This window comes from Pseudophryne corroboree, chromosome 4 (assembly GCF_028390025.1).
Source record: "Pseudophryne corroboree isolate aPseCor3 chromosome 4, aPseCor3.hap2, whole genome shotgun sequence".
Lineage (NCBI taxonomy): Eukaryota > Metazoa > Chordata > Amphibia > Anura > Myobatrachidae > Pseudophryne > Pseudophryne corroboree.
Window position 1 is genome coordinate 266,266,468 of NC_086447.1, and position 16,572 is coordinate 266,283,039.

Here is a 16,572-nt window from a genome sequence, read left to right on the forward strand (position 1 = left end):
AAGATGAAAGAAACATGTAGTCTATATATAGATCAAAAACAGCTAATAATATACTCTCTAGTAATGGTCACACATTTTCCCCAGTACCTTTCTAAGTCAAACCAAACTGAACTTCTAAGATGATGTGATGAGAGAGATGAAAGCAATTATCTAATGCAATGAAGGCATACTATCTTAAAATATGGGTAGCACACACTAAGCTTTTAATATGTAGCACAATATAGTTGTCAATACTTAAAAAAACAAAACAAAACAAAAACGTGGACAGTGGAATTCTGCACTAACCACCTAGAATAAATATCAAAGACAAGTAACATCAAAACTTGTAATTTAAAGCATTAAAAAAAATAATGAATATTATTTTTCTGCTTCTTTATTGTTCTTGTATAATATTAATCTCATCATAACTAACATAAAAAAAATTGACATACAGTATAGTAGCATAACAAGCAAACTAATGGTTGATATTAATGCAGTTACATACCTTAAACATATATAACATACTTATCTACTGAAATAAAACACATGACAATAGGAGTTGGCTGAATATTTGGTAAACGTTTATTTGACAATTACATTTTTTTCAATTGACTAAAGTTAGTATTCTGTCAGACAAGAGGAAAGGATTAAATAAAACAAGACAGCCTTGCTTTCCAAACTCAATCATTGGTGTACAACTCCCCAAGATTAAACACACCTGGGGGGAAATTTACTAAAATTCGTATTTTTCAGAATGAGCTTAAAGTACAAACACGAATGACATTGAATGTGTAAAAGTGCAACTTTTTGAATGGATTACGACTCATTTACTAAGCTGTCGTATTTGAAATTTTCGTGTTTTCCGATGCAATGTCATTCGTGTTTTTCAAAGGTAGAATGCGACCGATTTTGTAGATTTGCGGCCGTGTTATGCGTTTTTTTTACCGACTGCGTCATTTTTCGGTTACGGCAGTGTTTATCCGTTCCCGGCCGTGTTTTTTTTTCTAAGTTTCGTTTTTGTCACTCGTCCGTGATTGGTTTGTTTCGTGATGGAGGAGTGTCTGTGCTCATTACTATAAATCCGCCCCAAACCGGCCGCACCTCGTGGGTTTAGTTAGTGGAGAGGTGAGAGGAAGGTGTGTTAGAAGTTGGTGAGTTGTTTGGAGTTTTTGGCGGTCTGGAGGAGGTTATTTGCGATTGTTGAGTGCTGTACTGTGTGTGTAAGTAGTCTTGTCATACTTGTTGTGTAGTTATTTAAAAGTCTGTCTAGTTTTTTGTCTTGTTTTTTTTTAACGTCTATTGTTATTGTTTGTGAGTGAGTGTGTGTGTGTGTGTGTGTGTGTGTGTGTGTGTGTGTGTGTGTGTGTTTGGTGTGTGGTGTGTAGTGGTAGTGGAGGAGTGTGTTTACTGTTTTTTTTTCTCAGTGTTATTTGTTGTTTGTCCTGATTATGTCCCAGTCAGAGGTGAGTGAGAGGGAGGAGGTGAGTGAGGTGGAGGAGGTGAGTGAGGTGGAGGAGGTGAGTGAGAGGGAGGAGGTTAGTGAGGCAGAGGAGGAGGGTGAGGTTGCTGCTGCGGCCTCCAGTGAGAGTGAGAGTGATGCTGATGGCGCTCCGCAGCCACGCACCACTACGAAGACAGGCAGAAATGTAAAATTTAGTCACGCAGAAAATGTGGCATTGGTGAATGAGTTAATGCGTCATCATCGGCACCTGTTTGGCCCTCAGGCCTCCAAGGTGACATCTCGCAGAAAGGCTGTGCTGTGGGGTCAAGTAGCTTCGGCAGTGAACTGCGAGGGTGTGGTGAGGCGGACTGAGGACACTTGCCGAAAGCGATTTTATGACATAAAGCGCAGGGTAAAGGCAAAAATGGCCAAGGAGGCAAAGTCAGCCCGACAAACTGGGGGTGGCCATCCTTTCATTGCCACATATGCTGAGTGGGAGGAGCCCGTGCGTCGCATTATTCCACACGAAGTTGTCCGTGCCACTCATGTCAGAGATTCTGATCGGCCCAGACAGGATGGTGAGTATTGTTTTGTTTCTTCTTATCAGTGTAATTGTTTTAAAAATTTGTTTTAATGTGTACAAAACTGTTTATAGTGTTTGGCATATTTGTTGCATTGAGGATGTGTTGTTTTTTATGTGTTTGTGTGTGAGGGATATGTATTATGACATATGAATTGTTTTTTTTTGTTTTTTTTGGGGGGGGGGGGATTTTCACCATCATTTACGTGATCTAAAAGGAACGATTATGTGTGCCATATGGGGCTCAGACCATACTGTATTTTTTGCAATTTGTATGTTCCCAGTTTGATAGTTTAATGTTTAAACCTATTAATATTGGCTTAAGTTATCTGGTACAAATTGTTGAAGTAGTGATGTGTGTAAAACGCGTTGTGTTCCTAGTTGTAACCATTACCTTTATCCATTTATGTTGAATGTGCTTAGCATGGTTTTTTGTTTTCAGTATCAGATGGTATATTTGCTGCAAATGATTTTTGTCAGTTCTACTGTATGTATAAGTTGTAAGCATATGTGGTATTTGAATATAGCATTTGTTATGTAGTGTTTTACTGCACATTCCTTGTTTGTGGCAAACATCTATGTTGTAGTAAGCATAGGTGTTTTTGGTAAAGTAAGCAGGTGTGGTCATGTTGTTTTTTTTTAAGATGTATATTATATCTGTACTTGCTGACGACAATATATGGCGGACTATTTTTAATAACAATTTTCAAAACACAGGTATGGTTTTGATTTTCCTAATGGCTACATGGCTAATGTTGATTATCATGTTGTAAATGTTTTGGGAAAAATACATACCATAATGCTAAAAAAATGTCAGTGTCACAAAGAAGAGCAGCCCGTAGTAGCAGGACAAATGTTGCACAGGAGGATGCTGCTGCTACTACAGGTAAAGTATCCTTTTTGGGTTTTTTTTGCAAAAATATTTTTTTGAAAATACACTAATGTATTGCGTTTTTCCATAGTCCCATCCAGGCCACACCTTAGTCCGCAAATGCGCACAGGACAACCAACATCCAGCCGCAAACACGTGGCGTTGAAAAGACCACGGCCAGATCTCCCGATGCCCACATCTGCATCTCCCCCTCACAGATGCATCTCTACTGTGTCCTCAAGGCCACCATCACAATTACTGGCACCTTCCCCAACACGGGAAGCAGAATCCCCTCATCTGGCTGGTGAGTCCATAAAATAACACATCTGAACACTTACAAACACAGTGTACTTCTGATAATTATGTCAACGAAACAAACACACAGTAATGCAGCGTCAGTATATTTTTTTTTACTACTAAAACAAACATTAATGTAAAGGGCTGAACACCTCCTCACTAAGGCAGCCAAACTACATGAGTGCACACTTGAGGTATACAGTAATATAATGCTTATTAAAGTGCACACCATAATCTGCTGGGCAAGCTTCAGCACATGAGGATCATTGCTTATTGTGTTTTAATCTTATTATTAATATTTCTCTGGCTGGGTCCACAGGATTATCCACAGGATAACATTGGGATATTGTCGAGCGACAGCGAAAATGGCACCAACACGGTCACGAGCTTTCTGGCCTCCCAGGATGCATTGGGGCCTCCACTATATAGTCCCGCCCACTGACTCAGTCAGATCAGTTTTTTGCTTGGTGCGGCAGGAAGCCGCATGGTCACAGGGCTGCTGTGAAAGCAGCCTCAAGTTTTCATTACTTTATTTTTATAGACTTACTGTTTTGGTTTGAGCGACTTCTCTTAACAGCGTCTTAAACGTGTATTAGAAAGAGTCGCTCCAACAACTCCCCACCGGGTCGCAACAACGCTTACCTTCGCGGTACAGTGCTGTCTCGACGGGCGTCTGTGTCGGATGTTCTAGCAGGTCCAGCAGACGTTACCAGGCTGTGGCCGGAGCATGGGGAGACAGTGAGTATATGGACTTCCTCTTACTAGAGGGGTCAGGACACAGCTACGCTGATTTGGTGGAGACTACAAACAGCGTGTTGATGCGCTGAACACCTCGAGTGTGACAGCGCTACGCTCCGGGGATCATAGGCGCCAGGACTAGGTGAGGCCGCAATCCTGGGAGTTTAAGTCAACAGGGGGTTTCAGACGCTCTCCTGGCCGTCCCTCCTCCGAGTTCATGACCAGTTCCCGCGGGTCTCTCGTTTCATGAACTGAATGACCTCACTTCCGGCTCAGACGCTACCACGAGGGTACTCGGTCGCAGCTTAGACGCTGCGGTTGTGTACACTGGATATAAACCCGCCCAGACCGAGTCGCAGGCCTTTAGTGTCTGCATGCACGTGGAGTCGCTCAGCGTCCGTGTCCGTTGGTGAGCGTCCGTGTCCGTTATCAGTTACCAAGAGCGGCAGTGTACACCAGTAGCGTCTGAATCCACTCAGCGTCTTTCGAGGCTTCTTTGCTTGGATATGGAAGTGTGGTGAGTCTCCCTGTATCCCGCTCCCTGGAGGCAGGGTATACAGTACTAAAAATTCCTTCTAATTCTTAGTGTACACTGTTAATTTTTAGTACCTATTGCATATGAGACCTGTATATTACTGTGTTTTCTGCATGTTATGTTGAAAAAGAACCAGTTAAACAGAAGTACAATTTTCCTACTTATGTATAAGTTATTATGGAGGTTGTATTCTCATATGACAATGTCTAATGCTTTAACATGTGACTGACTGCTAGTATGTGTGCTGACTTTTCTGTGTAATGTCAGTCCTGTTCTGACCCTCAAATCAGGTGCACTGTGGTCAGATTGATTTCACCTCTATATACTGATTATAGGGTGTGGTTCAGTCACAAAATTGTGTAGTCAATATCAGAAAAAATGTCTGTGAGCGGCAAAAGTGATGAGGAGAATTTGTCAAGCACTCCTACAGCCCTAACATGCTTATCTTGTAAGTCAGGGGTAATTGATATGATTCAATTAGTCACTTATGAGGGTTTGTGTGCAAACTGTTTCGCTTTTCAGCGAAGTAAAAAACAGGAGTTAGTTCAACCTCCAGTAGAGCCACCATGGAATATGTTCGCAAAGACTCTGTCTTCAATAGCGGACAGGTTAGCTCCAGTAGCACCACCTCAAGGGTTAGGTTACACTATGAACCCATACATGCAGCTCCCTTCCTATGGTTTGGTTCCAGTAGCCTCTACAAGCAACCAAGGGGTAGGTAAGACTAAGACAGATACGTCTGTATGGCAGACTACACAAGAGGATACATCGGATGATGATGCGGAAACAATAGATTCAACTCCGTAGGATGATCAGTCGCAGAGCTTTAGTTCAGATGATGTAGCTGAACTCATTAATGCAGTAAAGGCTGTGCTTTCTCTGGAAGAACCAGCCAAGACAGCGTTAAAAGCAAAAGCACCTGTATTCAAACGAACAAAGTCAGTGAAAGCTGAATTTCCAGCGTCAGAGGAGTTGACGGAAATGATGGATGAGTCTTGGGCAGCGCCCGGTAAAAAGTATAAGATTCCTAGGAGATGGGATTCTTATTATCCATTTCCTGCTGGAGATTGTTCGAAGAGAGAAGTTCCTCCAAAAGTAGATGCACATGTTCTGCGACTAGTGCACAAATCTGCTTTGCCACTGCCATCTACCTCTTTGAATGATGTCACAGACAGGAGGGTAGAGAGCCTATTGAAAAATATTTTTTCTCTTGTGGGTGCAGTGGTAAGACCTGCTATGGCTTCGGCCTGGGTAGCAAAGGCAATGGGCGAATGGATAGAGGAACTAGAGAATGACATCCCCTCTCCTACTAGGGAGCAAGAGGATCGTCTTTGCCGTTTAAGACAATCTGCCCAGTATTTAGAAGAAGCAGCCATTGATGTAGGCACTGTTGCTTCTAAAGCTTCAGCCCTGGCAGTAGTCGCTCGCAGAGCAGTCTGGCAACGGACCTGGAAGGCAGATGCGGAGTCCAAGAAGGAATTGGAAGCATTGCCTTTCGTGGGTAATATATTATTTGGAAAACCTTTATCGGATATCCTAGAGTCAGAGGCTGAATCGAAGAAGGTCAGATTTCCGGCTATCTACAACCCTAAGTCCAAGGGTTTAAAATTTCGCTCATTTCGCTGGCAAAGCAAAGCGAAAGGTAAAGAGGAGCCTAAACAACCCCAGTTTAAATCCAGGGGTAGGAAGCAGTGGGCTAGCAAAAAGCCAGCTTCCAAACCTGAACAAAAGCCCTCAGCCTAAAGAGACGGGCCTCCGCCTGGAGGATTCCAGGGTTGGGGGCCGACTCCTGCAATTTGCACCCACATGGCAACAGTCAACAACAGATGCCTGGGTGCAGAAGGTAGTATCTCAGGGGTATGGGTTCCCATTCAGGAGGCAGCCTCCTCAAAGATTTTTTTGCACCAGCCCGTCTCGTATAGAGTCGAAGGCCAATGCCCTGCAAGAAGCAGTCCAAAAATTACTGCAGTCAGGTGTGATTGTCCCAGTACCTCCATCACAAAAGGGACAGGGGTATTACTCCAATCTGTTTCTAATCCAGAAACCAAATGGGTCATATCGACCAATTCTAAATCTGAAGATGTTGAACAATTACATATGGATCCCGAAGTTCCACATGGAGACGTTACGCTCCATAATGTTGGCTATGGAACCGGGAGACTATATGGTATCTCTGGATGTGCGGGATGCTTACCTACATGTGCCTATAGCACTATCACATCAGTGTTACCCCAGGTTTGCCATCCTCAAGGAACACTTCCAGTTCCAAGCTCTGCCCTTCGGGCTAGCTACAGCACCCAGGGTGTTTACCAAGATCATGGTGGTTATGGCAGCTTGTCTGCGCAAACAAGGGATAAGGCTATTCCCATACCTAGACGACCTATTAATCTTAGCACAGTCGCAAGATTTACTGTTGAGCCATCTCCAACAGACGATAGTTTGTTTACAGAGACACGGGTGGCTCATAAATTGGGAGAAGTCGTCCCTGAATCCATCACAGCGGATGGTTCATTTGGGAGCCATATTGGATTCAGACCTACAGAGAGTTCTCTTACCAGAGAAGAAAATAGTCAAGATGCAGGTCATGGCTCAGGAAGCGTTGAAAGCCCAGACAATGTCAGTCCATGCAGCAATGCGACTGTTGGGTCTGATGGTATCAACGTTCGACATGGTGGAATATGCGCAATTCCACTCCAGACCATTGCAGCATCTCATTTTGACAAAATGGAACGGAAATCATCAAACAATAAAGAAGCAGATGATAAAGATTCCAGTAAATGTAAAAAGGTCTCTAGCATGGTGGCTACAGACAGACCATTTAAACAAGGGGAGACCCTTTTGGATAAAAGAGTGGCAAGTCCTGACGACAGATGCAAGGCTGCAAGGTTGGGGGGCGGTACTCGGAAGCCTATGGTTCCAGGGAAAATGGACCGCAAGGGAAAGTCGCCTGCCGATAAATCTGTTAGAAATAAGAGCCATTTACTTGGCCCTAGTTCAGGCAAAGGACAATCTACAAGGAAGACCAGTCCAGATCCGCTCAGACAATGCGACGGCAGTAGCATACCTAAATCATCAAGGAGGGACTCACAGCAAGAGTCTGATGGAGGAAGTAACTCCCATTCTAAAGTGGGCAGAACTCCATCTCCCAGCATTGTCAGCAGTATTTGTCCCGGGTGTACTAAATTGGGAAGCGGATTTTCTCAGTCGGCACACCATTCAGGAAACCGAATGGGCACTACACCCAGAAGTGTTTCAGACACTGGTGAACAGATGGGGTCTACCGGAGATAGACCTTATGGCGTCTCGTCTAAACAACAAAGTTCCGAGGTACGGATCAAGAACAAGGGACCCAGGAGCAGTCCTGGTAGACGCACTGTCAGTAGAATGGAGGTTTCAGCTGGCATATCTGTTCCCTCCAATATCTCTGTTACCCAGAGTAGTGAGAAAGATAAAACAGGCAAAAGGAGCAATCATTCTAATAGCTCCAGCTTGGCCAAGAAGGCATTGGTACACAGATCTGTGGAGAATGTCCGTGGAAGCACCGATACTGCTCCCTCAACGTCCAGATCTGTTAATGCAGGGTCCTTGTTGTCACAGTCATCTGGATCGCCTGTCTTTGACGGCGTGGCTGTTGAAACCTCTATCTTAGAGGCTAAAGGATTTTCAAAGCAAGTAATCCAAACCATGCTTAGAGCAAGAAAGCCTTCTTCGGCCCGTGTATATCATAGAATATGGCAAGCCTATATTCATTGGTGTTCTGGAAAAAATTACAATCCAAGAGCCTTTAAAGTAGCTAGAATTTTGGATTTTCTGCAGGCAGGATTGGATAAGGGGTTGAAGGTTGCTTCCTTGAGGGTGCAAGTCTCAGCGTTGACTGTATGGTTTCAGCAGAAGATTGCTGACCTACAGGATGTACGTACGTTTTTCCAAGGAGTAGTACATATTCAACCTCCATTTGTTCCTCCTGCAGCTCCCTGGGATTTGAATTTAGTTCTTAAATTTCTCCAGGGTCCTTTGTTTGAACCACTTGAGAGAGCGGATCTTAAGTGGTTAACGATTAAAGTTCTTTTTTTACTGGCAATGGCGTCAGCCAGAAGAGTGTCAGATTTAGGAGCATTATCATGTAAGTCTCCTTTCCTAAGTTTTTTTCCAGACAGAGCAGTTCTCAGAACGAGATCTAGTTATCTTCCAAAGGTGGTGTCAAAGTTTCACCTGAATGAAGAGATTGTAGTCCCAGCTTTTCAGGTATCGGGACTATCTGCGGGAGAAGCGTCACTGGACGTGGTCCGGTCTTTAAAAATCTACATAGATCGTACTAGTGCCATCAGGAAAACAGATTCCCTCTTCATCCTCTACGGATTCCATAGGAGAGGTTGGCCTGCTAGTAAACAGACGCTGGCGAGATGGCTCCGAGTGGTAATATCTGAAGCTTATTCTCATGCAGATCTCCCTATTCCGGCTAATGTCTCTGCACACTCTACACGTAAGGTAGGTCCTTCTTGGGCAGCACAACAGGGTGCATCAGCAGAACAGATATGTAAGGCAGCCACATGGTCTTCCATAAACACATTCATCAGACATTATGCCTTGGATACTTTTGCCTCTCATGACGCAGACTTCGGGCGAAAGGTCCTCCTGTGCAATCAGGAGCGTCCCCACCACTAAAATGGCTTTGGGAATCCCAATGTTATCCTGTGGATAATCCTGTGGACCCAGCCAGAGAAATAAACGTTATGGTAAGAACTTACCGTTGATAACGTGATTTCTCTTATGTCCACAGGTATCCACAGGGATCCCACCCTGACGCATCTGATTTGAGGATCTAGACAAACACTAAAAACCTCTTCCTTCTTGTATGGAAGGGTGTGCATGTGTGTTCTTATCGCCTGTACAGGTCTCTACCTAATGTTCCTGCCTATAATCGCTGTGGAAAGAACTGATCTGACTGAGTCAGTGGGCGGGACTATATAGTGGAGGCCCCAATGCATCCTGGGAGGCCAGAAAGCTCGTGACCGTGTTGGTGCCATTTTCGCTGTCGCTCGACAATATCCCAATGTTATCCTGTGGATACCTGTGGACATAAGAGAAATCACGTTATCAACGGTAAGTTCTTACCATAACGTTTATTTTCCTTGATTTATATGGCGGCACAAGGGATCCGCAGCGCCCATAACACAGTACATAATTAAATCTGCAAACCTTGAAAAGCACAGTTATACTACAGGACAAAATAGGACAGGTTTAGAAAAGCCGGTGTTAGGTGCCATCAAAGGGAGTATTGAGTATAAGATAGTTTAAAAAATTAAAGAAAAGGAACATGAGGAAAGAAGTCCCTGCTCCTGCGACCTTACAAAAAAGAAAATAATGTTGGTCTACTATGCCATTCATGTTGTGTTTTCTGCCTAATCTTACTTCAACAGGGTTTGTACATGATTGTTTTTCTGTCTATTCCTGATTGTCTAATGTTTTTAAATCAATCAAAACCACGAACCTAAAACAAAATAGGGACTTCCGTTAAGAAAAATATTTGTTGTGGCTTTTGTTACAAACATATGTGTGTTATTTTTTGACAAACAGAATAATAAATGCAATGCAATATGATAGAAGTATAAAATACATGTTGCATATTACTACAATGTTGTATTCTTATACCACACACAGATGATGACAGCATGCCCACGGACCAGCATACACTGCAAACTGATGCCACGTTTGATCTGGATCTCCGCCCATTACAGACAACGCAACCTAGCACGGTACCTGTGGCCACGCCTCCACAACAAACAAGTCCGCAACCAATAGTGAGCCCAAGTACACCACTGGCTCAAACTGAAGAGCAGACATTTTGGGCCAACTGGGCAAACCACCAGAGGCTCAATTCAGACTGTCTCCAAAGACAAAATCAGCTGCTGGCAAGTCTGCCACATTTCATGCCACGCATAAGTCGAAATCTCAGCAGAGAACATTTGGAAACCAGTCGTGTGGCGACTTGTCTGGAGCAAATGCGGGCAGAAAACAGCACCATGATGACCACTTTACAGAGAATTCTGGATGAACAAATGAGGCAACACCAAAACTACCTGCATCTCCTTGAAAGGAACAATAGCCTTACAGAAAGTCTGGGTAGAATTATAGAGAATAACACGGCCTCCAATAACCAATTAAATGCTACACTCACTAACTTAAGCCACAACATAAGTGCTTTACACTCCCAACAAGCGAGCACTAGCTCAGGAACTACAGCTCCAATAAATACCCCAGTGACCTCCCCAATAAGGAGGTCAAGCAGATCAAGACCTCATGTCCCTGGCCCCACCTCTGAAGCCTCCAAGGCTACACGAAAAAAATAAAGCCAGCCTCTGCAGATGGCAGATGCATAAATGGGGTTAACACTGTCTGTTGACGTTTGCAATGTACACACTTTCACACTTTAATAAACATATTTGTGGTTTAAACATAAAAATGTTGTGGATAATCGCTATTTCTACCATTTCTGAGGGTGAGATGTTAATCTTGTACTTATTGACCTTTTAAAGTATCACAATTATATGTGTAATTTTTGGTGAGGGTGCAACACATGTAAACACGCTTTTCAAAAGCAGGTCTATTTTTTTGGCGTATTTTTTTACGATTCTATCTTGAACACGAACGTAATGGACCTTTCACGGTGAAAAAATAAGAATTTACTTACCGATAATTCTATTTCTCGTAGTCCGTAGTGGATGCTGGGGACTCCGTAAGGACCATGGGGAATAGCGGCTCCGCAGGAGACTGGGCACATCTAAAGAAAGCTTTAGGACTATCTGGTGTGCACTGGCTCCTCCCCCTATGACCCTCCTCCAAGCCTCAGTTAGGATACTGTGCCCGGACGAGCGTACACAATAAGGAAGGATCTTGAATCCCGGGTAAGACTCATACCAGCCACACCAATCACACCGTACAACTTGTGATCTGAACCCAGTTAACAGCATGATAACAGAGGAGCCTCTAGAAAAGATGGCTCACTACAGCAATAACCCGATTTTTTGGTAACAATAACTATGTACCAGTATTGCAGACAATCCGCACTTGGGATGGGCGCCCAGCATCCACTACGGACTACGAGAAATAGAATTATCGGTAAGTAAATTCTTATTTTCTCTAACGTCCTAAGTGGATGCTGGGGACTCCGTAAGGACCATGGGGATTATACCAAAGCTCCCAAACGGGCGGGAGAGTGCGGATGACTCTGCAGCACCAAATGAGAGAACTCCAGGTCCTCCTCAGCCAGGGTATCAATTTTGTAGAATTTTACAAACGTATTTGCTCCTGACCAAGTAGCTGCTCGGCAAAGTTGTAAAGCCGAGACCCCTCGGGCAGCCGCCCAAGATGAGCCCACCTTCCTTGTGGAGTGGGCATTTACAGATTTTTGACTGTGGCAGGCCTGCCACAGAATGTGCAAGCTGAATTGTACTACAAATCCAACGAGCAATAGTCTGCTTAGAAGCAGGAGCACCCAGCTTGTTGGGTGCATACAGGATAAACAGCGAGTCAGTTTTCCTGACTCCAGCCGTCCTGGAAACATATATTTTCAGGGCCCTGACAACGTCTAGCAACTTGGAGTCCTCCAAGTCCCTAGTAGCCGCAGGCACCACGATAGGTTGGTTCAGGTGAAACGCTGAAACCACCTTAGGGAGAAACTGAGGACGAGTCCTCAATTCCGCCCTGTCCGAATGGAAAATCAGATAAGGGCTTTTACAGGATAAAGCCGCCAATTCTGACACGCGCCTGGCCCAGGCCAGGGCCAACAGCATGACCACTTTCCATGTGAGATATTTTAACTCCACAGATTTAAGTGGTTCAAACCAATGTGACTTTTGGAACCCAAAAACTACATTGAGATCCCAAAGTGTCACTGGAGGCACAAAAGGAGGCTGTATATGCAGTACCCCTTTTACAAACGTCTGAACTTCAGGGACTGAAGCTAGTTCTTTTTGGAAGAAAATTGACAGGGCCGAAATTTGAACCTTAATGGACCCCAATTTCAGGCCCATAGACACTCCTGTTTGCAGGAAATGTAGGAATCGACCCAGTTGAATTTCCTCCGTCGGGCCTTACTGGCCTCGCACCACGCAACATATTTTCGCCAAATGCGGTGATAATGTTTTGCGGTTACATCCTTCCTGGCTTTGATCAGGATAGGGATGACTTCATCCGGAATGCCTTTTTTCCTTCAGGATCCGGCGTTCAACCGCCATGCCGTCAAACGCAGCCGCGGTAAGTCTTGGAACAGACAGGGTCCTTGCTGGAGCAGGTCCCTTCTTAGAGGTAGAGGCCACGGATCCTCCGTGAGCATCTCTTGAAGTTCCGGTTACCAAGTCCTTCTTGGCCAATCCGGAGCCACAAATATAGTGCTTACTCCTCTCCATCTTATCAATCTCAGTACCTTGGGTATGAGAGGCAAAGGAGGGAACACATACACTGACTGGTACACCCACGGTGTTACCAGAGCGTCTACAGCTATTGCCTGAGGGTCAGTTGACCTGGCGCAATACCTGTCGAGTTTTTCCCAACGGTTTATAATCATGTGGAAGACTTCTGGGTGAAGTCCCCACTCTCCCGGGTGGAGGTCGTGCTGAGGAAGTCTGCTTCCCAGTTGTCCACTCCCGGAATGAATACTGCTGACAGTGCTATCACATGATTTTCCGCCCAGCGAAGAATCCTTGCAGCTTCTGCCATTGCCCTCCTGCTTCTTGTGCCACCCTGTCTGTTTACGTGGGTGACTGCCGTGATGTTGTCCGACTGGATCAACACCGGCTGACCTTGAAGCAGAGGTCTTGCTAAGCTTAGAGCATTGTAAATGGCCCTTAGCTTCAGGATATTTATGTGAAGTGATGTCTCCAGGCTTGACCATAAGCCCTGGATATTCCTTCCCTGTGTGACTGCTCCCCAGCCTCGCAGGCTGGCATCCGTGGTCACCAGGACCCAGTCCTGAATGCCGAATCTGCGGCCCTCTAGAAGATGAGCACTCTGCAACCACCACAGGAGGGACACCCTTGTCCTTGGTGACAGGGTTATCCGCTGATGCATCTGAAGATGCGACCCGGACCATTTGTCCAGCAGGTCCCACTGGAAAGTTCTTGCGTGGAATCTGCCGAATGGGATTGCTTCGTAGGAAGCCACCATTTTACCCAGAACCCTTGTGCATTGATGCACTGAGACTTGGCTCGGTTTTAGGAGGTTCCTGACTAGCTCGGATAACTCCCTGGCTTTCTCCTCCGGGAGAAACACCTTTTTCTGGACTGTGTCCAGGATCATCCCTAGGAACAGAAGACAAGTCGTCGGAACCAGCTGCGATTTTGGAATATTGAGAATCCAATCGTGCTGCCGCAACACTACCTGAGATAGTGCTACACCGACCTCCAACTGTTCCCTGGATCTTACCCTTATCAGGGAATCGTCCAAGTAAGGGATAACTAAAATTCCCTTCCTTCGAAGGAATATCATCATTTCGGCCATTACCTTGGTAAAGACCCGGGGTGCCGTGGACCATCCATACGGCAGCATCTGAACTGATAGTGACAGTTCTGTACCATAAACCTGAGGTACCCTTGATGAGAAGGGTAAATTTTGACATGAAGGTAAGCATCCTTGATGTCCCGAGACATCATGTAGTCCCCTTCTTCCAGGTTCGCAATCACTGCTCTGAGTGACTCAAACTTGAATTTGAACCTCTGTATGTAAGTGTTCAAAGATTTTAGATTTAGAATCGGTCTCACCGAGCCGTCCGGCTTCGGTACCACAACAGTGTGGAATAATACCCCGTTCCCTGTTGCAGGAGGGGTACCTTGATTATCACCTGCTGGGAATACAGCTTGTGAATGGCTTCCAAAACTGTCTCCCTGTCAGAAGGAGACATCGGTAAAGCCGACTTTAGGAAACGGCGAGGGGGAGACGTCTCGAATTCTAATTTGTACCCCTGAGATATCACCTGAAGGATCCAGGGGTCTACTTGCGAGTGAGCCCACTGCGCACTGAAATTCATTGAGACGGGCCCCCCACCGTGCCTGATTCTGCTTGTAAAGCCCCAGCGTCATACTGAGGGCTTGGCAGAGGCGGGAGAGGGTTTCTGTTCCTGGGAACTGGCTGATTTCTGCAGCCTTTTTCCTCTCCCTCTGTCACGGGGCAGAAATGAGGAACCTTTTGCCCGCTTGTCCACGAAAAGACTGCGCCTGATAATACGGCGTCTTCTCATGTTGAGAGGCGACCTGGGGTACAAACGTGGATTTCCCAGCTGTTGCCGTGGCCACCAGGTCTGAAAGACCGACCCCAAATAACTCCTCCCTTTAATAAGGCAATACTTCCAAATGCCGTTTGGAATACGCATCACCTGACCACTGACGTGTCCATAACCTTCTACTGGTAGAAATGGACAACGCATTTAGACTTGATGCCAGTCGGCAAATATTCTGCTGTGCATCACGCATATATAGAAATGCATCTTTTAAATGCTCTATAGGCAAAAATATACTGTCCCTATCTAGGGTATCAATATTTTTAGTCAGGGAATCCGACCACGCCAACCCAGCACTGCACATCCAGGCTGAGGCGATTGCTGGTCGCAGTATAACACCAGTATGTGTGTAAATACATTTTAGGATACCCTCCTGCTTTCTATCAGCAGGATCCTTAAGGGCGGCCATCTCAGGAGAGGGTAGAGCCCTTACAAGCGTGTGAGCGCTTTATCCACCCTAGGGGGTGTTTCCCAACGCACCCTAACCTCTGGCGGGAAAGGATATAATGCCAATAACATTTTAGAAATTATCAGTTGTTATCGGGGGAAAACCACGCATCATCACACACCTCATTTAATTTCTCAGATTCAGGAAAACTACAGGTAGTTTTTCCTCACCTAACATAATACCCCTTTTTGGTGGTACTCGTATTTTCAGAAATGTGTAAAACATTTTTCATTGCCTCAATCATGTAACGTGTGGCCCTACTGGAAGTCACATTTGTCTCTTCACCGTCGACACTGGAGTCAGTATCCGTGTCGGCGTCTATATCTGCCATCTGAGGTAACGGGCGCTTTAGAGCCCCTGACGGCCTATGAGACGTCTGGACAGGCCCAAGCTGAGTAGCCGGCTGTCTCATGTCAACCACTGTCTTTTATACAGAGCTGACACTGTCACGTAATTCCTTCCAACAGTTCATCCACTCAGGTGTCGACCCCCTAGGGGGTGACATCACTATTACAGGCAATCTGCTCCGTCTCCACATCATTTTTCTCCTCATACATGTCGACACAAACGTACCGACATACAGCACACACACAGGGAATGCTCTGATAGAGGACAGGACCCCACTAGCCCTTTGGGGAGACAGAGGGAGAGTTTGCCAGCACACACCAGAGCGCTATATACATACAGGGATAACCTTATATAAGTGTTTTTCCCCTTATAGCTGCTGTATCTATAATACTGCGCGTAATTAGTGCCCCCCCTCTCTTTTTTAACCCTTTCTGTAGTGTAGTGACTGCAGGGGAGAGACAGGGAGCTTCCCTCCAACGGAGCTGTGAGGGAAAATGGCGCCAGTGTGCTGAGGAGATAGGCTCCGCCCCCTTATCGGCGGCCTTATCTCCCGTTTTTCTATGTATTCTGGCAGGGGTTTAATGCATCCATATAGCCCAGGAGCTATATGTGATGCATTTTTTGCCATCCAAGGTGTTTTTTATTGCGTCTCAGGGCGCCCCCCCCCAGCGCCCTGCACCCTCAGTGACCGGAGTGTGAAGTGTGCTGAGAGCAATGGCGCACAGCTGCAGTGCTGTGCACTACCTTGTTGAAGACAGGACGTCTTCTGCCGCCGATTTTCCGGACCTCTTCTGCCTTCTGGCTCTGTAAGGGGGCCGGCGGCGCGGCTCTGGGACCCATCCAGGCTGGGCCTGTGATCGTCCCTCTGGAGCTAATGTCCAGTAGCCTAAGAAGCCCAATCCACTCTGCACGCAGGTGAGTTCGCTTCTTCTCCCCTTAGTCCCTCGATGCAGTGAGCCTGTTGCCAGCAGGTCTCACTGAAAATAAAAAACCTAAACTAAAACTTTCACTAAGAAGCTCAGGAGAGCCCCTAGTGTGCACCCTTCTCGTTCGGGCACAAAG

At 45.6% G+C, this 16,572-nt stretch overlaps 1 protein-coding gene across 2 annotated transcripts in view; it reads left to right on the forward strand.

Moving 5' to 3' along the window:
* The window catches only part of LOC134911328 (uncharacterized), a 55,195-nt gene extending 44,314 nt beyond the window's left edge, over positions 1 to 10,881 (forward strand). Inside the window, exons 1-3 of one of the 2 annotated variants that reach the window (XM_063919584.1) lie at positions 2,192 to 2,886; positions 2,963 to 3,175; positions 10,103 to 10,881. In XM_063919584.1, the coding sequence (XP_063775654.1) occupies positions 2,811 to 2,886; positions 2,963 to 3,175; positions 10,103 to 10,791 (978 nt within the window). In that variant the 5' untranslated portion in view covers positions 2,192 to 2,810 and the 3' untranslated portion in view covers positions 10,792 to 10,881. Of the gene's footprint in view, positions 1 to 2,191; positions 2,887 to 2,962; positions 3,176 to 10,102 lie in introns of those variants that run through there. The other variant, XM_063919585.1, reaches the window with a different exon arrangement.
* The last annotated feature ends 5,691 nt before the right edge of the window (positions 10,882 to 16,572 follow it).